Source organism: Siphateles boraxobius, unplaced genomic scaffold, assembly GCF_051911475.1.
Source record: "Siphateles boraxobius isolate OS27281-9 unplaced genomic scaffold, OSU_SipBor_1 7, whole genome shotgun sequence".
Classification (NCBI taxonomy): domain Eukaryota; kingdom Metazoa; phylum Chordata; class Actinopteri; order Cypriniformes; family Leuciscidae; genus Siphateles; species Siphateles boraxobius.
The window spans coordinates 34127692-34152601 of NW_027509197.1; the positions used below are offsets into that span (position 1 = coordinate 34127692).

Here is a 24910-nt window from a genome sequence, read left to right on the forward strand (position 1 = left end):
GGCTTTTACCTATTATCCTCCCATACGGCAGACATTCAGACAGATCCTCCGTATAATATAAAATGGATTTATCCTAAAGCCTGATATGGACACACATGAGCAGTAGTAACAGTATGGGAGCGGTGCGGCCCCATGGTGAGCAGTACTGTTGTGCTGGTTAAGCTTTAGCTGATTGACTGTATAATCTGAAGGAAATTAGTTTTTAAGGCTGTCGTCTGGTTTTTACAGTCTGGACAAACTGCACACTGCTCTCTCAGAGCTCTGCTTCTCCATCAACTACGTCCCTAACATGATGGTCTGGGAGCACACCTTCACCCCACGCGAGTACCTGACCTCCCACCTGGAGATCCGCTTCACCAAGTAAGTCAGACTTTCTTGATGGTTCAGACAACAAACCACTTTTGATCAATTGAATGCATCCCTTTAGAATAGAAGTATTCAATTCTTTAGAAATAAAAAACCTTACTTACCCCAAACTGAATGGTTTGAATGGTTATGTATCACTGTTTCCACAAAATGATTAATATTAAATCAACTGAGGAATTATGTGTTAAAATATATCAAATGGTGTGTGTGTATGTGTGTTTATATATACGGTATGCATATTTTTTTTCTTCTTTTTTTTTCTTTAAGTACTTTACTTAAATTCTCTTGCAATATTAGATTCTATAATGCTGATTTCTGATCAATATTTTTTCTGAATCGTGTGGGTTTAAAGATCACAACAGCCTGAACTGAATTTGGCTGCTACCTACATAAACACATCACTACTTGTTTTATCTATTATGTAACCCACAGTCAACCCTTCGCGATGATGTCTGTCCACACTCGTTCCACACTAGCATCAATCATATTGATTTGCCTCATAGGGGAGAGTTACTGTTGCGTTTTATGTGAGGGAAAATTGTCTTCCAACTCTCCCTTATTAATTAAGCTGAGAACTCAACGGCTTAAAGAGCCTCCTGGGTTTATTGTTCGATTCGTGTAATTTATTGGACTAGCGGTGAGAGTTCTGGTTTAGCATGATATTTGACACTGTTCCAGAATAGAGCTTGTCCAACTAAATAAACATTGGGCAGAGGGATAACAGGTATTTTCCACTGTTGGACTCAAAACTCTGACGCTGATGCATTGGCTGGCCCTTCTCCCCCGGGCTGTGAACCCCTCATGTGGCTGTGCTTCTCAGCAATGAGAGGCCCTGTTTGCAGATCTCACCACCCAACCATGTGCTGTTATTACCCATTTCCATCTGATTGGGTAAATAGCCTTGATTGAGGTCAAAGCATTAAAAGAATATGTTGTTGTTTTTATGGATCTGTTTATGGTGGCCATGGCCATCATTGCTCTCCGAACAACACCACATAACCAAGTCCAAATTGACCCCGTTTACTTTCTTAACATACAGTATATTCCAGGTCTTACTGCGCATGATTAATTGGTGCATGTTATTCCAAAGAAACCAGCTGTCACAGATTTCCTATCTTTTTCTTTTTTTTAATTTTTTTCTAATATAATATCCTGTTTTGCGGGTGGTGGTGTGCAGTGGATAAGACACATGCCTTTGGTGTGAGAGACCCGGGTTCAAATCCACTGTGAGACACCAATGTGTCCCTGAGCAAGACACTTAACCCCTAGTTCCTCCAGAGGCGTGCGACCTCTGAAATATAGACATTGTAAGTCGCTTTGGATAAAAGCGTCAGCTAAATGAATAAATGTAAATGTTTTGTTGTATTGTTGTATGTATAATATTCTACTAATGTAGTATTATTGTTTATTATTTATAACTGCATATTTAGTAGGACATTATTTAAAGCAGGATTTTATCCATTGTGTTTTCTTTATTATTTGATTGTTTATTCGATTTTATTGATTATTGTTTTTAAATTATTATTATTAGGCTATTATTTTGTTTTCTTTCTGCTTGGTCTTGTATACATCAGCATTAATGTTGTTTCCGACGCATGATAGGTTTTGATAAAACCTAAAGGAACAAAGTGTTTGTTCTCTTAATAAGTACATGCATCGATTAATTGTCTTTCGTTCTGTCTCTGTAATTGTCGCTCAGGTCCATAGTTGGGATGACCATGTACAACCAGGCCACACAGGAGATCGCCAAACCATCAGAGCTACTCACCAGCGTGCGAGCCTACATGACAGTGTTGCAGTCCATTGAGAATTATGTGCAGATTGACATCACCAGAGTGTTCAACAACGTGCTGCTGCAGCAGACTCAACACCTGGACAGCCATGGAGAACCAACCATCACCAGCCTCTACACCAACTGGTGAGACTCTATATGTCAATGCTAGAATAGCCACAGTTAATTCAGAGCTTTACTTTTGCTTTTAGGATGAATGGCTCTGTTCCAAAACAAAGTATACTGCCTACATAGGCTGCTGCTTATACAGCATCTTGACTGAAATAGACCCTCTTAAGTGACCGATTTAGAGCACTCTACATAGGCAGCAACAAATGGCACCCCTAACTCAATGCTTTAACTTAATTTGAATAGAAATTTGGCATTAGCATGTTGTCAAGCTAACAACATGATGCTCTAAAGGGCCCCAATATACTTCAAGTGAAATTTTCTAACAAAATTAGGCCAAAACAAAGTTTGTTTCGGGAGTTTGAAATGACTTGTCAAATCGAAATTTCTGGAAAAAAACGCTCTGGTTGGTAAATACCATTGGCCCGTGGCGATCAAGTAATAAATAGGCATGCTCTTGGGCTCCTCGTTCAGTCCGTCGAGGTCAGAACCCAAGGCCCCGATATACTTCAAGCGAAGTCGAAGAGTGAACTGGTGTGACGTCATTTCGAACAAAATCAGGCCAAAACGAAGTTCGTTTTGAGTTAGTTTCGGGAGTTCGAAGCGGCTTGCCAAAGTGATCTTTCCGGAAAAGATTGCTCTGACTGGTAAACACCTTCGAACTACCATTGGTCCGTGGGGATTACGTAATCGGTTACCCCAAAACGCTTTGGGGCTCCGCCTTCTTTGATGTGGAAATCTTTTCTGGTTCGTTTCATGTTTAATACTGTAAAGCTGTTTGGTTTAAAGCAATCTATTGTATTAGGTGCCATATAAATAAACATGACTTTACTTGACTGGAGTGCCAAATTACAGAGCTTGTGCAGGCATCTATGATCAGATGTTTTCTTAACTGCTGTTCTCTCACTGCTGTCATTTTTGTTGTGTGTTTATTTGGTTATTGTGGCGAAAGCACGCCCGCACATATTTACAAATTCATCTAAACGCCGCTCTCAGCAGCGTGGGCAGCGTTAGAATGTTCTCTAACAGTATACAGCTGCAAAGGTATTTTGAACAACTTTTTACCCTTAAATGAAGAACAAAAAAGAACTTGGCTGTGAGTGTATCAGGCCTTTCAGCTCCAACCAGCTCCAGCTCCCCTGCCTGAAAGTTTCTAGTAATCCTGCAGACCTTGATTAGCTGGTTCAGGTGTGTTTAATTAGCATTGGAGCTAAACTCTACAGGACAGTGGCCCTCTCAAGAGCTGAGTGTGAGACCACTACCTTAAAGTGAAACATTGGTTTGGTCTTAATCTGTGAACAGGTATCTGGAGACTCTGCTGCGGCAGGTTAGCAACGGTCACATCGCTTACTTTCCTGCCATGAAGGCCTTCGTCAACTTGCCCACAGAGAATGAGCTCACCTTCAATGCAGAGGAGTATTCCGACATATCTGGTGAGGGGGAAAAAGCATGCCACGAAGACACATTGAATAAAATATTTCCTTGTTTAGAAAAATTCCACAATGAAATTTCTTCAGATGGACGTAATTATTTTCACACTCTAACTGCCATAGCGCATCTAAATGTTCTTGACTTTGTGTCTCAGAAATGCGCTCACTGTCTGAGCTTCTGGGTCCATACGGGATGAAGTTTCTCAGCGAGAGCCTGATGTGGCACATCTCCTCTCAGGTGGCCGAACTCAAGGTGAGCGATAGGGGTCTCTGAGATGAAAGGTCACATCGGTAGGCTTGTCACAGTTCCAACTTGTTTGCCTTCCTCTTAAAGTATTCAGAAACACAGTTCTCTGTTAAAGTGTGCGTGATCCTCTTTTCAACAACATGTTAAACAGTGATTCCCACAGTCACTTTGACTCACTGGCAAGTCCAGACTGAATTTATGGAATTTTATTTTTTTGTCATGAAGTGCCATTTTTAAGAGTTGATCACAACTAATATAATAACTATAATAAGAGTGCCACAACCCCACGTCCCACATAAATATATTTTAAATATTCATAATGGCTAACATAGAAACAGTGCTGAGCCTTAAATATTTCTGAAGCAATTTTTCATAAAATTTGTTTAACTTTTTTCAAAATTCTATAGTTTGTTTTTAGGTTTAAATTAGACTTTGAAGAACAGATTTCCAATGGGCCTATTTACACCTGTTCATTCATGTGTTTTGCCATTTACATTAGGCAACGTAACTTGTGTGTCTGTGAAATTAATATAAACCTAATCTTCAATTCCCACGCTATATGCAGATTTAACATTTCATGTCAAATAAAGAAAGAAATGAGCTTTAATTTTATTTATCATCAGCTAATTTAAAATCAAAGACCAGGATTGGACAGAGAGAGAGGCATCAGCATTGGTAAGATTTAGTGTGCTACTTTTGATGAAGACGACTGTGTGTTGAGCTTCAGAATGTAACACTGAACTTTCATTTTATTTTGCGGCAGTTTGCACGTTGTTTGCTGAAGAGATGCTTGGCTATTCCTCTAGGGCGATGTGTGCTGCAGTAGCGCTGTCATATCTGGGTACCGGGAGCCATTACAACAGCTCTCACATGTTTAGCTTTTACCATTTAGGAGGAGGAGGAAAATCTACATTTGTGGCTTCAAAAACCAGATGCATTTTGTAAAATTTCATCTGGAATGTGAAAATTTTTTTATCCAATCAGAGAAAACACATGAAGTGACCAGCTACACATGAATGGTGTTTCCACATGCATCACAGTCAATTCGATGTATATGGAATATATAATAGGACTCCGTATACTTGGTTGAATATCTCTGAAATTTATAGCATTGACTATGTACTGCAGAACAAACTGTAAACTGTCAGTTAGTGTGCACTTGATGCGCAGTCGCGCTAATCGTGTATCAAGAGCTGCGCAATTTAATTCTCTCACTTTAATAGTATGTATAACTCCTACTTTAATATAACAAGCTGTGTTACTATGAGGAATGATTACCTCAAAATATAGATCTGTATGAGGTACTTTATCTGAATGAAATACAAACACCTCTCTTGCTTTTGCTCACGTGGCAGCGATAGGTTGCCGACCCCTGGTCTAATGTGTTGAAGCCGCAAAAATAATGGTTTTATTCGTCATACATAAAAGATAGTTCCTCACATGAGTAAAGATGGCAGCATGACATGACCTTAGAACAGGGCTGAGAGTAGTACATTTACATGATGACACATGTTGTGTTGATCTTTGTGAATGATGGACGTTCCAATATTACATAAATCTGAAGAGCTTTCTGTGGATTTCTGCAGCCACAGATTCCATGTAGGCCTGCTTACCGGGAACAGTGTTTAGGTAGCACTTCCCCTCAGTTATTGGATAACATTTAGACAACGACAACTAAGAACTGTCAGCAATGATAGATTAACGGCAACTATGATCAAACCTGAACCAAATCCTACTTTGATTACATTGAAGGCAAATCCTTCCTCATTAAGTATGAATGGTGTATTGTTTGCACTCCCTGACATAATGATGTAGGAATGAACTGAGTTTTTTTTCTCTCTCAGCCAGAGCATCTGCATGTAAAGCCCTGGGTGTTTTTTTCTTTAATATATTTTCTTCAATAATGGTAGCAGGTTTGCAAATGCATGCATGTATGTATTTGAAACAGCCTTGTGCATTTATAAAAGTTTCTTGAGAAACAAGAGCCAACCAAAGTGTGTGAACACAGGCTTTTAACTTACAAACTTCTCTCCCTCAGCTGAAAGTAATTTGGAGGAATAAGAACCAAGTTTCCTATCTGACCCACAATCAGCTGGGGAGCGAAATGGTTTATTTTGCATTTCTATTCTGCGCCATGTTCACCAAAGGACTTTAACGTGGAATATGTTTTCTCTTAAAGCTCAAATTACGAAAATCGTTTGTTGACATGCAAACTCGTGCCTTTGCATTTCTTCACAGTTCCCATCTCAGGCGATTTCATGCGACTACTGTTCAAAATTGTTCGACTTTGGTGTTAAAAGTAATGTTCTGGGTTCAAAGTTAAGTTCAATCGACAGTTTGTGCCAACTATCACATTAAAAATATTTTCTGGTAATCAACATTGTCATAAATGCTGTTGTTGGATTGTAATACCTTTAAAGATTCCATGGAAGGATGTACAGACTTTTTTCCTGCTTATTTCATCATATGTCATTTGTTGCCATTACAGAAACTTGTGGTGGACAATGTGGAGGTTCTGACCCAGATGAGGACTAGTTTCGACAAGCCGGACCATATGGCAGCACTCTTTAAGCGGCTCTCATGTGAGTATCCATTGTGGGACTTTTAATTATATACACTAACTTCAAAAGCTTAGGGTCAGTAACATTGTTTTTTAATTCATACTTTTATTCAGCAAGGATGCAATAAATTGGTCAAAAGTGGAAATAAAAGCATCCTGAAAAAAATGCATCACATCACATTTTTTAATATAAATGCACTAAATGCAATAGTATATAAACTAAATTCCTCCCCCACACCCCCTGTATGTCACTTTCTTTCTGTCAAAGTGGAAGTTTTTGGCCAGAATTAGCTTTAATGAGAGAAGACTTACATTTTTACATAGTTTTAGAGTCATAATATTGTGAGGCAAGTTCAGAAATAAAATTTAAAAAAAGGGGCATTTTTATTATTATATTTTAAAATTTGTACATGTATTAGACAATAGCTGTTTGGATCTTCATGGTATGATTTGTAATAACACTCACCAAGCACTCCCCATGGCAGACAGGACCCTCTACAGAGAGCTATTTATGGTATTTGTTATGTCTTATCCTCATACAATCATGTATTACTAAGCTCAAGTGTGAGCAGGAATTTAAAAATCCCGTCTAAGGAATGTGGCCCATATACACACCACCTGCAGACCTATTTTTAGTGGTTCTAAAGGCCGAAAAATGTCCTATTTTTGGAAGTTATTAATAAGACTTGTCTTCTATTTCTGTAGCGGTTGACAGCGTGCTGAAACGGATGACCATCATCGGTGTGATTTTGTCGTTCCGCTCTCTGGCTCAGGAAGCTCTCAGAGATGTGAGTTTTTATGCAGATGTCTCGTCTCTTTTCTCTCACACTCACATGGGCAACACTTCAATTCAACGGAGGGATGGTGTACATCTCATAGCTGAGATCTTGCTAATTCCAAAACTGTATTACTCTTTTCTACCATGAAACACAGAAGGAGATGTTTGGTAAAATGTCAAGCTGCTATTTTTCCATAATGCAGGCAGTGATTTGTACAACCAAGCTCCAAAAAGGACAAAAAAGCAGTATATAAGGGTGTACTCGCACTAGGTGATCTGAACCGCGGTTCATTTAACCTTCCCTGGCCCCCTTGGAAGAGGTCGATCAGAGCACGGTTCAGTTGGGCTCGGGGGCGGTACCCATGTAGTGTGATCGCTAACAGCGACAGAGCTCGCAACAGCTGTGCACTACTGTCATCATTACGACAGCAAACATCTTCTATTACAACTTGAACAGTACACTTTCAATTAATTTAATTCATTTGTGAGTGCTGGCCAGCGAGGGGTGAGGTACAACCGTGCCTAGTGGGAGTACACTCCAAGTAGTCCATATGACTAAATTCAAAGTCTTTTGATGTCATGTGATGTCTTTGTGTGATGAACAGAGCTTCTGTAGTTCTAAAATCTCATTTGCATTCTTATATATTCAAATAAGTGTTATTAACTTAAACTAACACTATTAAAGATTTTTTTTGTTCATATAAATAAAGCTGAAATAAAATGAAATGTATAAATGTATAAAACTAAAATAAACGTTTAAGTCAAAGTACTACATTTAAACAAACAAAAACTGAAATAAAATAAATTAAAGAAAAATAGACATTTTATTCGTTTTAATAAATATATATTTCTAAAGTCCATAATATAATTATTAATAAATGTAAAACTAAAATTCAATTAAAATGAAAAATGACGATTAGTGTATAAATTATGCTAAGATTACACTATAATAGTGTATAATTATGCTAAAATTACACCGATTCAAATATGTCACCTGAAGATGCCTCAGGTTTGGTTGTCACATGACAAGTTTGAATTTGAAGTTTGAATCAATGACATGTTAATGAATGATTTTTTTGCCTATTTACAATCAAATGCGTATATATATCATATGGTTTTAGAAGAATATAGTAATATAGACTATAATTAATGTTTTTGGAGCTTGGTGGCATAAATCACTGTCAACTTTTATTTTAAGGATACAAGCAGCTCAGACATTCTCCTTACTTTTGTGTTTGAAGGAAGAAAGACAGTAATATGGCATTGGAATGAGGTTGAGGTTGACAGTTAACTATTCCTTTGTTTGGAAAGGTTGTTGCACAAATGAGGTCTAATCACAGATGTGTCCTTTTCTCCAGGTGCTGTCCTGCCACATTCCCTTCCTGGTGAGCTCCGTGGAAGACTTCAAAGATCACATTCCTCGTGAAACTGACATGAAGGTAGGTGACTTTCAGGCTTGCTGTTGGCAGTAACAATGGGCCGCTGGACCTGAAATTCTCCTTTTTCTCAGGTTGCCATGAACGTGTATGAGCTGTCTTCTGCCGCAGGCCTTCCCTGTGAGATCGACCCTGCTCTTGTAGTGGCTCTGTCTTCCCAGAAGTCTGGTAAGTTGTTTAAGACCATTTGAAATGGCAATGCACATCAGGCCATTTTGATCCTAGATGCAACTGTTTTTGGCAATCCTTTTTTCTTTTTTTTTCTTTTTTTGCATCAAAATAAAAACACTAGCTTTCAAAAGTTAGGTGTCAGTAAGAATTTTTATGTGAAAGATTATTCTCAGTGAATGATAATTGAAATTTCAACTCATTTACTCATTTACTCACACAATCATATGTTCATGTATATCATATCGCTTTAGAAGGCTGGGAATTAGTGTTAATTTTGTCAGCTATTTTCAATTTAGTCTTAAGTCATGTGTCACTTATTTAGTTTTTATCATATTTAGTCAACCTTGTCCTGTTTTTGTTTAGTCAAGTTTTAGTTGACTAAATGTCTGAACGTTTTAGTCTAGTTTTAGTCACTATAATCTTAGTCAATTTCGTCAAGCTGCATAATGTTTAAATTGATAATCCCAATAATTTTGCTCAAAATTATAATCTATTATAATAAAGAGAAATATATTTTTACATTTCATAAGGAGTATTGCACTCACCTATAAGCACAAATCAAGAGAATGTCAACCCATATGCATCGTTTATTTGGCCTCATCTAGTTTCCTGATTTATTATAGGCTATTTTTCATAAGCTATAGGCCTACTGGTAAAATAAGAAACTTCTCTCAAAAATTAAAACAGTGAATCTCCTAGTAGTCCAATAGTTCCAAATTATGTTAATGTTTTTCTATTATAACAACAGCAAAAAAGACTTTCTATTGTCACTTATAGGTTTCATTTAAGCTGAAAATATTAATTGGAGCTTGCTAAAAGCAGCTTACTGGTCTGTGTTTTCAGATCATCCATGCTTCTTTTCGCAGTGTAGGAAGAGAGCGTGTGCATGGTTGCCAGATTGCAAATATTAATTAAAACACTGGGTGAAAACGTGTTCTTTTAATAAAAAAGCTCTGATTGGGGGATTTAAATACTTGAAATCTGGCAACCGTAACTGTACGTTCACACCGCCGCCGGCGAGAGCGGCAAAATTTGCTCTCGCCGCCCTGCCAGCGACGCCGTGGAAAGATTCGTGGACGCTCTGATGCTCTGACGTAGATCAAACGCGTGGTCTTTTTTACAACTGTATTTAAAGGGGCCACAAAGCAAACAAGCATGTCGATCGTTATTTTTGCAGAAATTTGATCGATGGAAAAAAAATTATAATGACATGTTTGCTAATGAAATAAACAAATTAAAAGCCATTTTTGTGGTGTGGCTTTTGTGTTCATGGTTAAGTGCTATTATAATTTGCATTCCCGCTGAAAAAAAAGCGTTCTAGCGCGAAAATATTGCCTATAAATACTAGTGTTGCGCGCCTTATCAAATTCAAATGATCAACCTCCTCAATTTTGCTTGGGAACTAATGTGGTCGGAACCAAAGTTTACAGGACTGCGTTCTCTGGACTCCTCTCAAACGGAGCACCTCCATATTCCGATTGGTTGCCGCCAGTTGCCGCCGAACCGCGTCATTGCTTATTACCATAAAGTTGACCTGACTTCAACTCTCCTCGCCGCTCTCACCGTCCAAGACGCGCCGCGCCGCTCTCGCCGGAGCTCGCCGCCGGCTCTCATTGACAATGAATGACTTCCGGCCACTTTGACGCTCTCGCCGGCGGCGGTGTGAACGCACAGTGAGCATGAAAGCTCGTAGCGGCTTGTTAAAAACAGTCTGTGATGTTTTGTCATCTCTTTTATTTGACAAAAACTAAGTGATTTTGATCAAATTTTTATTTTTAACTACATTTTAGTCACGGCTTTTTTCGACAACGATATTGCATGTTGATATTGTCACAGTTTTCGTTTAATGACGTTGGTGTCTTCTCTTCTTAGTCATGGAAAAAAGGTCAACTATTTTTTTTTTAATCATTTTCATAATTATTATTATTCACTACTTTGAATATAGAGCACAAATAATTTATTTCAGACCATTCATAATGGCAATGCACATCAGGCCATTTTTATCCCAGATGCAACTGTTAAATCCCTTTACCAAGGGAAGTTCTTTGGTTTTGGCCTCCTAAGAAAGTGTAGATATGCATCAGGTGTTTTTGCTCTAGATTTGTTAGAACAGTGAACGTCCACTTCTGGATTGCTCCTTTCATCAGCATTTGCTACAAAATACGTAATTACCAAAGTGTGACGTCGGTTTGTTCACACTTGAAAGAAAAGTTGAACGGGAATTCTTTTTCCAAAGTGCACTTTGGTGCTCACATCTAAAGATCATTTTATTCCAAATGATTTACCAGAAATCCCTGTATTAAGACTTTGGATGCAAGCTAGCTGGCTGTAAAAAAAAGAAAGAAAAAAAAGGTTTGGTTTGTGCTGAAACGTTAAGTGGTATCACATGCTTTATATCAATCTGGTCAAGTACTTCAGCGTTAGGATGCTCGCTTGCACTGTGATTACGGTGTAACCTCACACTATAATACACACTCAAAAACATGCATTACATCCACACCCATGTTCACTTTGGTCACAGTATCAGTTCACCATGTCTTATTATTTCTGTGGTGAATGATTTCACAAGAAAGTTTAAAACCTCACATGGCCAGCCCTATCTTAACCACAACCTCAAGAGTTAAAAATAATTAAAAAAATATCTGTGCAAAAATATGTCACTTTGCCAATACCGCTACTTTTTTGTGTAAAAATGTAATGTGACACAAACTGCTACATCACTTGTGTTTTTTGGTTTACTAATGCAGCTTTACAGCCAAGCAAACTGAGGCGATACTTAAACATTTTTACATTTTTTAATCGGCTTTTAATCGGTTCATTCAGTGAACTGGTTCATAAAAAAATATTGATTCGTTGTTTAATGGGAAATATTTAGGTAAATGCTGCTGTCTGTAACTGTTTTTGACTCAGTTCTATGAATTAGGATGTTTTTGTTAGTTTATTTTGTGTAAATATACTAATGTGCAGTTGGTTTTCTACACATACAGTGATGTGTAGCCGTCACGGAAGTGGGATTCGAATTCTTTTGAGAAACAAATTTATTTATCGCATGCTCTTTCCTCTTCATAACTGCAGATAGCTGCATTACAAATTGCATGAAAGGGAATATTTGAAAAGCATACAGTAATAGGGGCACTTTGTTTGAATATGGTCTGAAAATCTACAGAGAGGTCTGAAAATTTGAGTCTGGAAAAGTATGGAATTTTGAAATGGAAAATCTGTAGGAACCCTATGAACTATTATTAATTTGTACAAAAAGGTATTAGTATGCACTACCGTTCGGAAGTTCAGGATCAGTAATATTTTTTAATTAATTAGTAATTTTATTAATATTAATAGTTTTATTTAGCAAGGATGCATTAAATTGAACAAAAGTGACACTTTAGTCATTTATAACTTTACAAAATGATTTGTATCTCAAATAAATTCTTTTGAACTTTCTATTCATCAAAGCTGGAAAAAAACACAGTTTTACGGTTTACACAAAAATATCAAGCAGCACAAGCCATCATCGATGATAATAATAAGAAATCAGCATATTAGTATGATTTCTGAAGCATCATGTGACACTGAAAACTGGAGTAATGATGCTGAAAATTCAGCTTTGAATCACATGAATAGACAACAGTTTTAGTTTTAAATTCTAATAATAATTCACAATATTGCATTTTTTTACTGTATTTTTGATCAAATAACAATAAAATGTAAAATGTATTTATTTTTTATTTTTATTTTTTTATAAAATCTTACCAACCCCAAACTTTTGAATATGAGCAAATGTTAAATTAAATTGCACTATATTAACAATTACTTAAGTGTGTTTTGTTTGCAGATGACACCAACATTTTCTAATGTGCAGACAATTATGATTAGGTTATTAATGTTGTAAATACTGAAGTAAGGAATAAAAATGGATGGATAGCAATAAATTATCTTTAAACTTAAATGAAACTAAAGCCATATTATTTGGTAATCATAAAACAAAACCTGAAAAGATGATTGAGATTGAAATTGTCTCTGAAATAATTTTTTTAGGAGTAACAATAGATAATAAACTAACTTGGGAAACTCAAATCAGACACATAAAAACCAAAGTCTCCAAAAGCCTTGCAATAATAAATAAAGCCAAACATGTCCTTGATTACAAGACACTCCGTACCCTGTATTGTTCCCTGATTCTTCCGTACTTAACTTACTGTGTTGAAGTATGGGGAAATAATTATAATAACCCAATACATTCACTCCTCATCTTATCCATACACAAGGCTGAATATCTTGAAAACGCATCCACTTTTTCTCAAAATCAAAGTTATTAAAAATACAGGACCTTGTTAAATTCAACACGGCACAATTCTTATTCAAAGCATTTCACAACCTATTACCTGCTTACATACAAAAATTATTCACACAGAGAGAGCAGCTGTACAGTTTGAGGAGCTATGGGAACTTTCAGTACCAACGGTCAAAACCATCAGGAGGAGTTTCTTTGTGTCTGTATGCAGGGTTAAACTATGGGATGGTCCAGGGCTCGAACACAAACTATGTCAACGCATTCACCAGTTTAAAGCACTCTATAAACAGAAGTTCTTGTCACAGTACAAGGAGGGCGGGGCTTAATCGTCTGATGATGTATTCCTATATTCATAGGCTGTGTTATCTTACCTTGTAGGTATTCTGATTACCATTGTTGGTATTACTATAATTGTTACCTGCGGTAATATATGAGGTGAATTAAAGGGGTCATGACATGGTTTTTTGTTTTGTTTTATTATGTTCCCTTAGGTGCAATTATAGTATTACTATAGTTTTTTGTACAAAAAAACTTAAAAAATATAGTGATTTATGACCTTTCCCCACCCTGTTTCTCACCTCTGATTCAAACAGTCTGTTTTGGAGGTGTTTCCCCTTTAAGAGTTCAGTGTTAACGCCCACTGTTATGATTGGCTAACGTCAGTGCTGCTTATGCATAAATTATTAACGTTTAGTATTTTGTATCACACGTAGACTACACAATGCTCCACCACGTGAAACTTCGGTCTTCCGATCTTTTACCATCGTGTCAATTCTCAAGTGATTTTGATTCAAATGCGCGAGGGAGGAAGGGAGTGAGAGAGCGAGAGAGAGAGAGAGAGTTTGAAGGCGCGCGCGCGCGGCCGGGGCTCTCTCTCTCTCTGCTCGTTCTTCAGTAACATGCCCTGTCACACTCATCTGATCACTCACCGTTCAAATTAAGCTTTGGCGGGCTGCATATGCTGCAAATAAACTGCATCCGACTATTTTCCCTGACGTCTGGATCGTTCGGCAGCGTATTCAAAGACTCAAACAGGAACAGCACATCTGCGTAGCATCGAAGTCATCTTGTATACAGACCCACTCGCTGCACGACAACGCATGCGATGATGCGAAATGAGGCGTAGTTGTCTTGCGCTGGAGGCGGTCATATGCAAACGACTGGTACGTCACTTCGCACCGTGACGTCACTTCATACCATGGACCTAGAACGAGCTGTATTTAGAGCTTGATTAAATAAATGCTTCGTTTATAATGGGGAGGACGTCTTAAGCTATGAAACTTGCAAGAAGTTTTAATAGTACATAGATCTCTTATATACCAAAAGATCAAGGCAAATTTGGTTTCTCTTGTCATGACCCCTTTAAGATATGCTTGTGTTTTTCCATATCTGTGTATATATAAATATGTAATTGAGAGTTATGATAACGTTAACAATTAAGGAAGCAGCTACCTTTGTTTTTCTTTTTAATTGTAACAGACCGGGGTGGGTCTAAATAAGTCTTGGCTTCTTTCCACTCCGTTTCGAGCAACTGATTGATTTGTTTTTAAAGTAAGGTGAATTTACCTTGTTGTATAGATCTAATCAAATGCTTTATTGTCTTTGTTATATGTAACTATATTGCTCGAAATAAAATAACATTTCATTTCATGTTGTCATTAAACTTATTATATATTATGTTATTCTTAATATGATCTTGTCATATTGTCAAGTAGCTTCATGTCACACTGCTCTTTTTAGATGCATTTGTCCAGCATTGCTTATCAAACCTTCATCAGGCATTAGAGCCCATTCGAGGAATCAGCTTCCTGAGAAGAGCCTTGTGCACTTTAAACACCTCATACCGCACAGCAGTTCTCTCGAATTGAGCAAAGCTCTCCGGTGAACAGCTTTCATTTTCTCAGAGCAGCCCAGACCCTCCAGGGCCTCTTGGCCAGCTCCGATGTTTTTGTTCTATTCCCCTGATGGTTAAATCCAAACGTCTTCTGTTTACTATCTAAATAGCGAGTCAACTAAAACTAAACTTAATTGAAACCCTCCCAAATGCTGTTGCGCTAATAACATAAATAAGAGTTCATTTTTGGACATTAGTGACGTTTGTCTTGGCTTTTCACAGAGATTTTCAGACACTGTCCAAAGAGAGAAATGTAATCGCTGCAATTTCCCTGCTGTCTCACAATGGCAATGCATCAGTACTTCTCGGAGTTACCTTCAGGAAAATTCATGAACTCAATTCTTCTTGTTTGTAACAGAAAATATTAGCCCAGAGGAAGAGTACAAGATCGCCTGCCTGTTGATGGTCTTCGTGGCCGTTTCCATGCCGACCCTGGCCAGCAACGTGATGTCACAGTACAGTCCCGCAATAGAAGGTACCAATTTTTGCATTTCAGACTCGCGCTGAACCGCTGCGAATGAAATCAGATTATATCTGTGCTGTTTGAACTGCGGCCTGTTTAAAAAACCGCGTTTTAATGTGCATGACATTTATCGTGTGCGTGTTAACTCTCTATAAATCTTTTAAGGTCACTGCAACAACATTCACTGTCTGGCTAAAGCGATAAACCAGATTGCCGCTGCTCTGTTCACGATCCACAAGGGCAGCATAGAGGATCGCCTGAAAGAGTTCCTTGCCGTAAGTAACAGTATTAGCTGTAATTGTCCTAAATCCTGGCTTAAAGGTTTTTCTGTTCAATACTTTCACTCTACAACATGCAATTTACATTAACATATCAACAAAAAATACTCCATTTATGCAACTCTCACTGTGGGATTTTGCAGCTTAATAAAATCCTGTAATTCTTCCCCAGCTCGCCTCCTCCAGCCTGCTGAAGATTGGACAGGAGACGGATAAAACCACTACACGAAACAGGGAGTCTGTGTACCTGCTTCTGGACATGGTGAGTGAATCCTAAAGAGAGAGCGCTTCATGATGGTGTGCAACAGTGGAGTTGCAGAAGTGAAAATCATTCAAATCAATTTTTAATGAACATGTATTAATCTTTCAAGACAGACTTTCTGAGGTTTTCAATGATTTATGATACATACTTGTGTAGTTAAAAAAAATTATAATTAATTGCCAAATGATGGTGGTGAATTACACTAGCCATAATCCTAAAGAGAATTCCACTCTCCGATGTAACTCGCTGATGAACTACTATAGAACGATGCAGAAATGCATAGATGTTGAAGAAACTTAGCATCTAGTCAAAACTGTTTCCCGAAACTGTAGTAACACGGTTTGGGAATGTTCGTTGGAACAAGGCTATGGTTTTGAGAAATGGCAAATCCTTGAACCGTTTGTAACGACAGAACTTGCGACCGTATTTGGCTAATAATGCTTTCTAAAAACGCACCCATTTATGTTACCAACTAAACAGAAATCACAGCCTGACAAATTGTGAGATTAAGTCGGTTTTCCCTACACTTCAGACTACATTCATTTGGGGGGAAAAAATCAATTTCAAATAAACGCTGTTTTTTTCTATTCATCAAAGAATCCTGGAAAAATGTATCTCAGTTTCCAGGAAAATATGAAGTACCAGAACTTTTTTCAGTATTAATGAAATAATAAATGTTTCTTGAGCAGCAAATCAGCATATTAAAATGATTTCTGGATGATCATGTGACACTGACGTAACGTTGCAGTGCTTTATGCAATAAGTAGTTCATTCCCTCAGAAATGATATGAAGTACAGTCTTGTCTTGTTTTCATATACTTTGTTAGTTTGAACCCAATGCTGTAATATTATGATTGATCGCACAGTGAATTGGTTTGGTTCAAGGCTTAGAACTAAAGAATGTTTTGAAATCCCTATGGAAAAGAATAATGGGGAAAAATACTTCAGAGAACCAAGCCAACTGAAAAAGTGGGCAGCAAGTTTGTTGCACTCTATTTCTCCATATTTCCATCTTAAGTCCATAAGCATCTGATGACTGGGAAAATGTGCTAAGGACTGTTTCTGTTGTTTGTATATGAGAGTCACGCAGCTCTTTTGATCTGTAAGGCTTGTGTGGGAGTTGTCCGTGGGATTCTTCACTCTTTGAAGCGTAATCTGCAGGATGCACTGAATTAGGCTGTAATGGAAAGCAAGGAGTTTTTTTTTTTTTATCAGACTGAGCTCACATGTGTCAGTTTCGGCAGAACATCCCAAACACCCTGACATCTGTTCTGAAAGTGATTGTTTTTGTCTAGATCGTTCAAGAATCACCATTCCTCACCATGGACCTCTTGGAATCCTGCTTCCCGTACGTCCTGCTCCGGAACGCCTACCATGCCGTATACAAGCAGTCTGTGTCTTCTTCCGCATAAGAGTTCTTGTGCGAAGAGCACTTGAGGGGCGGATACTTCAACCCTCATTCCATATTCCTCTGTAGGATTCTCCAATGTTATAGTCTTACCAGTTCAAGACTTTAAATGGGATCAAATTTTTTATAACACTGAATTAAGAGGGGGGGAAAAGGAAAAAATTATTTGATTATTGTCCACCTACAATAATCGAATTTGATCCCAGGGACTAGTGACACTAATTACCTTTTTTCTTTTCTTTTTTTTCTTCTTTTTTTTTTTGGTTTGTGTTTTATTTTGCAATGGTTAAACATGGAAACAAACACATTAAATAGTGAATTGTGTGTGGTGGGATGTGGGGGGAGGGCAGGGGTGAATTGTTAAAAACTCATACATCTTGCTAAATGCTTGTTACGATGACAGATGCCTCTATGAAACAGTGATTCTTTTTTTGATGTTGTTCTAGATCTAATCTGTGTGGGTTACTGCGTGCTTTCTCTCTCTCTCCCTCCCTGTGAATTTGTATTGATTTTCATTACACTTTGTGTTCCTTTGACATACTTGCCAAATTAATAGGTAAAACATCTCATTTGGATTGAAAAGGCAGAATTGTGCATAACTACATGTTATTAAAGCAACCTAGTGTTGTTTGTACAAAGCATAGTATAATTTTTTAACTAACTTTCATTGACACTCCATTGTACCTGTCTGTGAGCTATAATAAACATTCTTACATATTTATTGAATGTTTATCAGTTGTTTCCCCTTCCTCTCCCTTAACTGGTTTTATATGTTTTGGATTATTTGGAAATGACAATGTATCTTCCATAACATGAATAAACATCAGGTCATATGCAGTTTGACTGGTCCACTTTAATGCTGTTTAGCGATAAAAAAATATTTTTTTTAGATTATAATTAACGGCAGCAGGGTTCTGATGAAATATCAGGAACATTTTTATTTTGAGTCGATACGTTTTATAATAATTAGGTCAAACCAATTCGCATACTTTTCTAAGTTATTTAACAAATTCTTCTGTGGGAACAGAGTGGGAACCCTGAAACAGGTTGCATCTGTGATTTTGACGTATTATGCAGGAAAATGAAAAATGGCTTCTAAAAACAGCATTTTACTATTCTGTTTTTGTCCAAGCTGTAAGAACGTTGCTGAAATTCGTTGATCACAGGCTGCACATTTAAATAATCTCACATAAACTGAGCCAAAGGATACAAGGTTTGTGCAGATGTTTTAAAAGGCTGCATATTTACTTTTAAGGACTCGTTTTCACCTTTTATTAAGGCTTTTTAGATTCACATTTAAATTGTATGTGACCCTTTTTGGCGTCGAGATAAAACCAAATTATGGGGGGGAAATCATATTTCCTCGGGTGTGATGACAGTAAAAAAATTAATTAAGCTGTGCATGCATAACAATTTGCTAAAGCTTTTCTAGATTCATGTCTCCCTCTCATAATATATTGATATATTTGGTGCACAGCGACACTGTCAGGGGTTATCATCTTCTGGTGGATAGATATCACTTCATTCATTTGCTTAGTAGAGCTCTTTACAATCCTAAATCCTAGAAGAGAATTAGCAGGGTAACGTTACTTTAGCGCAAAAAGTTCACTCGGGAGTTTCTAATTTATTTTTTTTAGCTTAGCAGTTTTTCGATTTTAGTAAATTAACATTTCTTGAAGATTCTTTCTCATTTTGTTGTGCAACATCAATCATATACAGAGATGCTGCTAAACACTTGTAAAGACTATGAACGTCTGATCATGTACGTATAGTTGTAGTTTTTCTGTTGTAGCCTAACTTGCTAGCAACTAGAATTTTTCAAAAATCATGTCTGAGGTAGGCTATGAATGTGTACTTTGTTATAAAACGCGCCATGAATGTTAAACAATCACAACACGTTAGCAACACACTCATTGTACTCAGAAATCAAAACCGCTTTGCTAAAAACATTGCTTGGCAAATTAGCCTTCAGGTAACTTAGGCCTATAGCCAACGAGTTGATTAAATGGATGTATAAGATTTTAATGAAAATTTCTGCCCTTAATATTTTTATCATGATGCAATTTTTATTAGCAATAAGGCGCTTTAGAAACGTCTCCACATTTTATTGTCAAAAATTCCTATCGGTTATAATGTGCGAAAGCATCAGTTCATTAGCCTAACGTTATCAGCTCGTACTTTTGTAAATGGACTACAAGAACATGCAAAGTGTGAGTTCTAATTGCTTTTACCTTATTGTAGTTCCCTAATAAACACAGCCCGGTGTTTATTAGAAGTCTGCCTTTAAATTAACTCCACCTTATGTCCACAATTCTATTTGTGTACGATTTTGCTTATTCAAATAGCGCTTTTATCTTGGCTAAGTAATTTACGGCAGCAGTAAGTCAACAGTCGTACTATGTTTGATTGCGCAACAGGAGACTGAAGTGATGGAGAAGGAGGTGGGCTTCTTCTTGTCCCCAGCCCACCTCCTCTCCTTTCCTCTTATTCCTCCTCCTCCAGTCGCTTTCTGTCAGCAGGAGCTGGAGGAGAGATCAGTTCACCAGCGCGCGCTCCTGAAGCGAGGAACCAAACGACTCATCCAGTAGCTCGACTCATCTCGCGCGTCACCATTTCCACGAGAGAATTTTTTTTTTCACCTCCATTTCAACGAGAGTTTAAAACGATGAGATTCCCTTATCCGTGTTTTTGATACAATACATAACTATGGTTAAGTTAGTTTGAGAAACTTTTGTTTTGGGGAGCTTTTACGCGCAAGAGTCTCCAGCTCTCCAGAAGATCTCCGCATGTCTTTGGTGAATCATAACTAGCTTCTTCTCTCAACATTTTTTTTTTGTTGTTGTTGTTTTTTATCACACACACAAAGATGTTTTCCTACGAGATGTTCATCTGCGTCCTGGCTATCGCCTGTCTTCTGGAGATCCCCCGAGGCACCTCGGCCGCGTCCTGCGAGCCCATCCGCATCCCCATGTGCAGGTCCATGCCGTGGAACATGACCAAGATGCCCAACCACCTTCATCACAGCACGCAGGCCAACGCCGTGCTCGCCATCGAGCAGTTTGAAGGGCTCCTAGGCACCCAGTGCAGCCAGGACCTGCTGTTCTTCCTTTGCGCCATGTACGCGCCCATATGCACCATCGATTTCCAGCACGACCCCATTAAGCCCTGCAAGTCCGTGTGCGAGCGGGCCAAGTGCGGCTGCGAGCCGGTCATGAAGAAGTACAACCATACGTGGCCAGAGAGTCTGGCCTGCGAGGAGCTGCCCGTATACGACCGAGGAGTCTGCATCTCACCTGAGGCCATAGTCAAGGCAGAGGGGCCAGGTCATTTATGATTTATGCTATTTATTTATTCTATGTATTATTATTTTTATATACGAAAAATTCAGGTAAATTGGGATTCTTTTGACAGTCATCAAATGTATCCTATATAAATGTACTTATATAATGTAGCTACAGATTTTATTGAATGCATAGTATGTAATGTGTAAATATTATGATAATTGTTATTATTATTATTATATAGGATGATCTCAGGTAAATTGGAACACATTTGTTTATAGTTTCAATGTCAAAAAGTGGACCAGTTTATATTATATTTATATACTTTACTTTATTATATTATATGGTATATTGAAAGGGGATTTGAGCACTTTTAACAATCATCTCAGTCTCCAGAGTAGCTCAATTTACATGGATTCACCCTATATTCAAATAATTGAGTGATTATTAATTGTATGCATAGTTTATAATATTCACTGTATTATTGTTTCTAATATCTGTAATCATTATCATCAGTGAAATTCTGTGAAAATAATCCATGAACATTTATTCCCTAAAGATAATCCTTACTATCAAGACCCTTCAAAATGTAATCCTGGTAAGAATTATTTTGATATTTTGTTTTTAAAATTAGTTTAATTTTGCAGATTCAAAGAGGTTTATTTTAGAATAAATATCTAGAAACTAGATAGTTTAGATCAAGAAAATAATGAAATGAAAGTTAAACATTAAACTCGGTTCTGGTTCTTGTACAGAGGGAAACCCAGACTTCCCGATGGATTCACACAATGCCAACTGCAAAGGAGCTATTGGTATACTATTTAAGCATCATTACTGTTTACAGTATTTCTATGCATATTTTTTTTTTGTTTTAGAGCATAATTCAGAACGAATATTAGATAGCATATACGTGTTTTATAGTATATTTTGCTCTTTAGATATAAAATTAATTTAAAAATATATATATATTTATAATATCTTTACTTTTACAGATCGGTGCAAATGCAAGTCTGTGAGACTTGGTCAAAAGACATATTCAAAGAACAATTATAATTATGGTAAGGCCTGGATGGTATTTTTGCAATTGTTCCTTGTGTAAAGTTCTCGAAAGTCTCAAACTGCTTTGTCTGTTTTTTTGTTTTGTTTTTTGCTTTGTATTTCTATTCTCTTTCTTTCCTTAACAGCGAGTTAAAACTGAAAGTGCTTTTTGTAATGCTAAAAACTGGACACGCTTTCACTGTTTCTCTTTGCAGTCATCCGGGCCAGAGTGAAAGAAATAAAGACTAGAAATCATGACCTGAGCGCCATCGTGGAGGTCAAAGACGTTCTGAAGTCTTCTCTGGTCAACATCCCTCGAGACACCGTCACTCTTTATTATAACTCTGGGTGTCTGTGTCCTCCACTAGCAGCCAATGAGGAATACATCATCATGGGTTATGAAAACGAGGAAAGGTCCAGGTAAAGCTTGATTGATTTGATTGATCGGATATTGTGGATTATATTCCTGCTCTCATAATCAATCATTTCTCCAACAGACTGCTGCTCATTGATGGATCCATTGCACAGAAGTGGAAAGACAAAATGGGACGGAAAGTGAAGGTACAGCATGAACGCATGGAAATAACATACGCTGCAGAGCGGCCCAAAAATAATGTAGATACTTAAGTTTGAAATATCTAAATGTCATTGCATGACATGCAAAATATAAAATCAAGTAGGGTCTGCAATCAAATGATGCTTGATGATACTTTTATAAACCAGTTTTGCTCAATACATTTTAATCAACCGGCCTGAAGGTTCTTTTTAGCGGATGAGTGAAGTCAGTTTTTCTCAAGTTCACTCAAGTATCCTAAGAAAGTAACCACAGGTATAGAGATTTCACAACCAGAAAATATCCCAAAAAATATCAAAATACTTTTATAATTTCAAACCTAACAAACTTATTTTTTTATATAATAAATAGACTATAATATATTTTAAGTGTCCAAATACTATATATATGGTCACAAAATCTAGAAAGGAAATGTTTTTCTTCTGCAATCTTTGATTTCATTTTGAAAAGTATGTAAATATACTGTGTATATATATTTTTTTTCTTGAATCTATATAATTAATACATATATATGAATACATACATAAAAATACATACCTACATACAAAAAAGTATTACATATATGCAGTTTTTGTGGACGTAATATCTCGCATGTACTGTAAATATATATTTTCTTCTTCTTTTTTCCAATTCAAAAATAACAAACTTCTTTATGTGAATCTAATATAACAACATTTATATATTTTTAAGTGTCCAAATATATATATATATATATATATATATATATATATATATATATATACATATATATTTGTTTGTTTGTTTGTTTGTTTTTTGACATAATGTCTATAGTAAGGACATATGTTTTTATTTTGCAAACTTTGGCATGGAATAAAGTATTGTTAATTTCTGGGTTCTTGACCAGCTGACATAAACTATAACACTGTAGAGTCTTTGAATGAGCGTATGGAAAGAGGCCCCTGATGCAGAGGGCAATGGGAAGTGAGTGACTAATGTTTTATGTGTTTGCCAGCGCTGGGACCAGCTTTTGCGTGAGCAGAGCCGAGCAAACCCAGGCAGGAGCAACACGAGACGGAGCCGCCACTAACTGTCCTTGGAAAAACCACACGGACAAGCCCGAGGAGGAGAGAAGAGGGTCATGAATCTGAAAAATTGCACTATTGTACTTTTTTTTTTTTTTTTTTTTTTGGCTGAGACTGTTTTTTTCAGTTGTTGCTTTAAGTTTTATTGTTGTTCTATTCTCATAAACAAAATGTTGCCTTTGCACAAACAAAATGTTGGTTTGACATTGCTTTGTATACTTGTTGGGAAAGCATTGGCGAATGACGGGCAGCGTTTGCCCATCAAAGTGGGAAGGGATGAATGGGAGGGAGGGATATTATTCTAGCGCCGTAGAGGTGGAGAGCCACGGAGAAGCCAGTGTGCTTTGACATGATGCAGCGCTACATTGAGCTCTGCGTACAAAGGCAACAAACACACTCTCATCACGAACAGCAGCTCCGCTGAATTTCCCCCTCAGGAGGTTTAAGCGAAGAACAATGAACAGTGTGGTCGGAGAGAGAGAGAGCGAGAGAGAGAGAGAGAGAGAGAGAGAGAGAGAGAAAGAAAGAGAGAGAGAGAGAATCCTTTTGGCAGAAGCACAAAGACATCAAGATGATCCGAGACTAGGAGTGTAACATTATCGTGGACGATGAAAACAAGCTGTTGGGCTTTCTGATTGATGTTCATTTAAAAAAAAAAAAGATAAAGCATTTTACATGATAATTCCTGTAGTTCTGTTCTCTCTTAGATATGCTTTTGGGAAGACGTTGCATTTAAAGTGTCATGCAATGGAAATGGCTATAATTGTACAAACTGTACATAATGCTTGAGAGTCCATTATTCAGAATATAACTCTGTTGTTAAACACATCTGGCTGATGACATGACCATGTTATATGTGTATGCATTGTTAATGATCTGTAAACAGACATTCTGTCTTCCAATACAAACGAGAACAATTCTTCACTGTATTTCAGTTCAAGTAAAAATGTTTAATCTTATGCGAGTGTGACATGTATTTATTTTTATTTACACGTAAGTGTCATATTTATTTCAGCATCCTTATTAAGAGGTTGCGAACTGCTCTGAAATCAAAACTGACCATATTTACTTATTTAAGGTTAAAATGTGTCATTTCTACAACGATTTGGGAATTGCAAAAAGACAATGACTGTTTTCAAGTGGGTTTCCTGACCTGAAAACTCCCCTCATCTTCCTTTGGCCATTGGTCCCTGGATAGAGAGCAGACCTGGAGCCAGTCCAAACTAGTTTTGTGGAGCATTCCTGCTGTCAGGGAAAGAGAGAGAGTCTCTGTTTATGCTTCTCAATGCTGTGGGTCAGTATATAATCTACAGTAATAGAGTCCTACAGACTTCCTCCTGAGAGCTGCTGGTGCTGACCCAACGTCCACCAGGACAGGTATACACTGCAACATAGCACGTTTAGTGCCCACAAATACCACAAAAACGAGAGTTTTAAAGGAACATGAAATGTATTTGACACCGTTTACTTTTTGTAATGCATGTTCCTGC

General features: G+C 37.3%; 2 protein-coding genes across 4 annotated transcripts in view; both read left to right on the forward strand.

Annotated features, from left to right (window-relative positions):
* nckap1 (NCK-associated protein 1) overlaps positions 1-18321 on the forward strand; it is a 59130-nt gene extending 40809 nt beyond the window's left edge. For both annotated transcript variants that reach the window (XM_077215661.1, XM_077215660.1), the window contains exons 19-30: positions 229-360; positions 2066-2284; positions 3569-3699; positions 3852-3949; positions 6432-6525; positions 7209-7291; positions 8640-8720; positions 8792-8885; positions 15432-15548; positions 15702-15811; positions 15987-16076; positions 17372-18321. In XM_077215661.1, the coding sequence (XP_077071776.1) occupies positions 229-360; positions 2066-2284; positions 3569-3699; positions 3852-3949; positions 6432-6525; positions 7209-7291; positions 8640-8720; positions 8792-8885; positions 15432-15548; positions 15702-15811; positions 15987-16076; positions 17372-17488 (1366 nt within the window). In that variant the 3' untranslated portion in view covers positions 17489-18321. The remainder of the gene's footprint in view (positions 1-228; positions 361-2065; positions 2285-3568; positions 3700-3851; positions 3950-6431; positions 6526-7208; positions 7292-8639; positions 8721-8791; positions 8886-15431; positions 15549-15701; positions 15812-15986; positions 16077-17371) is intronic.
* Positions 18322-19976: 1655 nt separating this feature from the next.
* Positions 19977-24379, forward strand: frzb (frizzled related protein). 2 transcript variants are annotated; one of them, XR_013197065.1, is made up of 8 exons: positions 19978-20807; positions 21325-21363; positions 21521-21577; positions 21758-21823; positions 22019-22223; positions 22301-22364; positions 23351-23885; positions 23920-24379. XR_013197065.1 is itself a non-coding variant. In XM_077215206.1 (7 exons), exons 1-7 carry the CDS (start codon positions 20351-20353, stop codon positions 23423-23425), a joined length of 963 nt encoding a protein of 320 aa, XP_077071321.1. In that variant the 5' UTR covers positions 19977-20350; the 3' UTR covers positions 23426-24379. The 2 variants fall into 2 exon arrangements, 1 of the variants encoding a protein (XP_077071321.1); XM_077215206.1 differs by having other exon boundaries at positions 19977-20807; positions 23351-24379.
* The last annotated feature ends 531 nt before the right edge of the window (positions 24380-24910 follow it).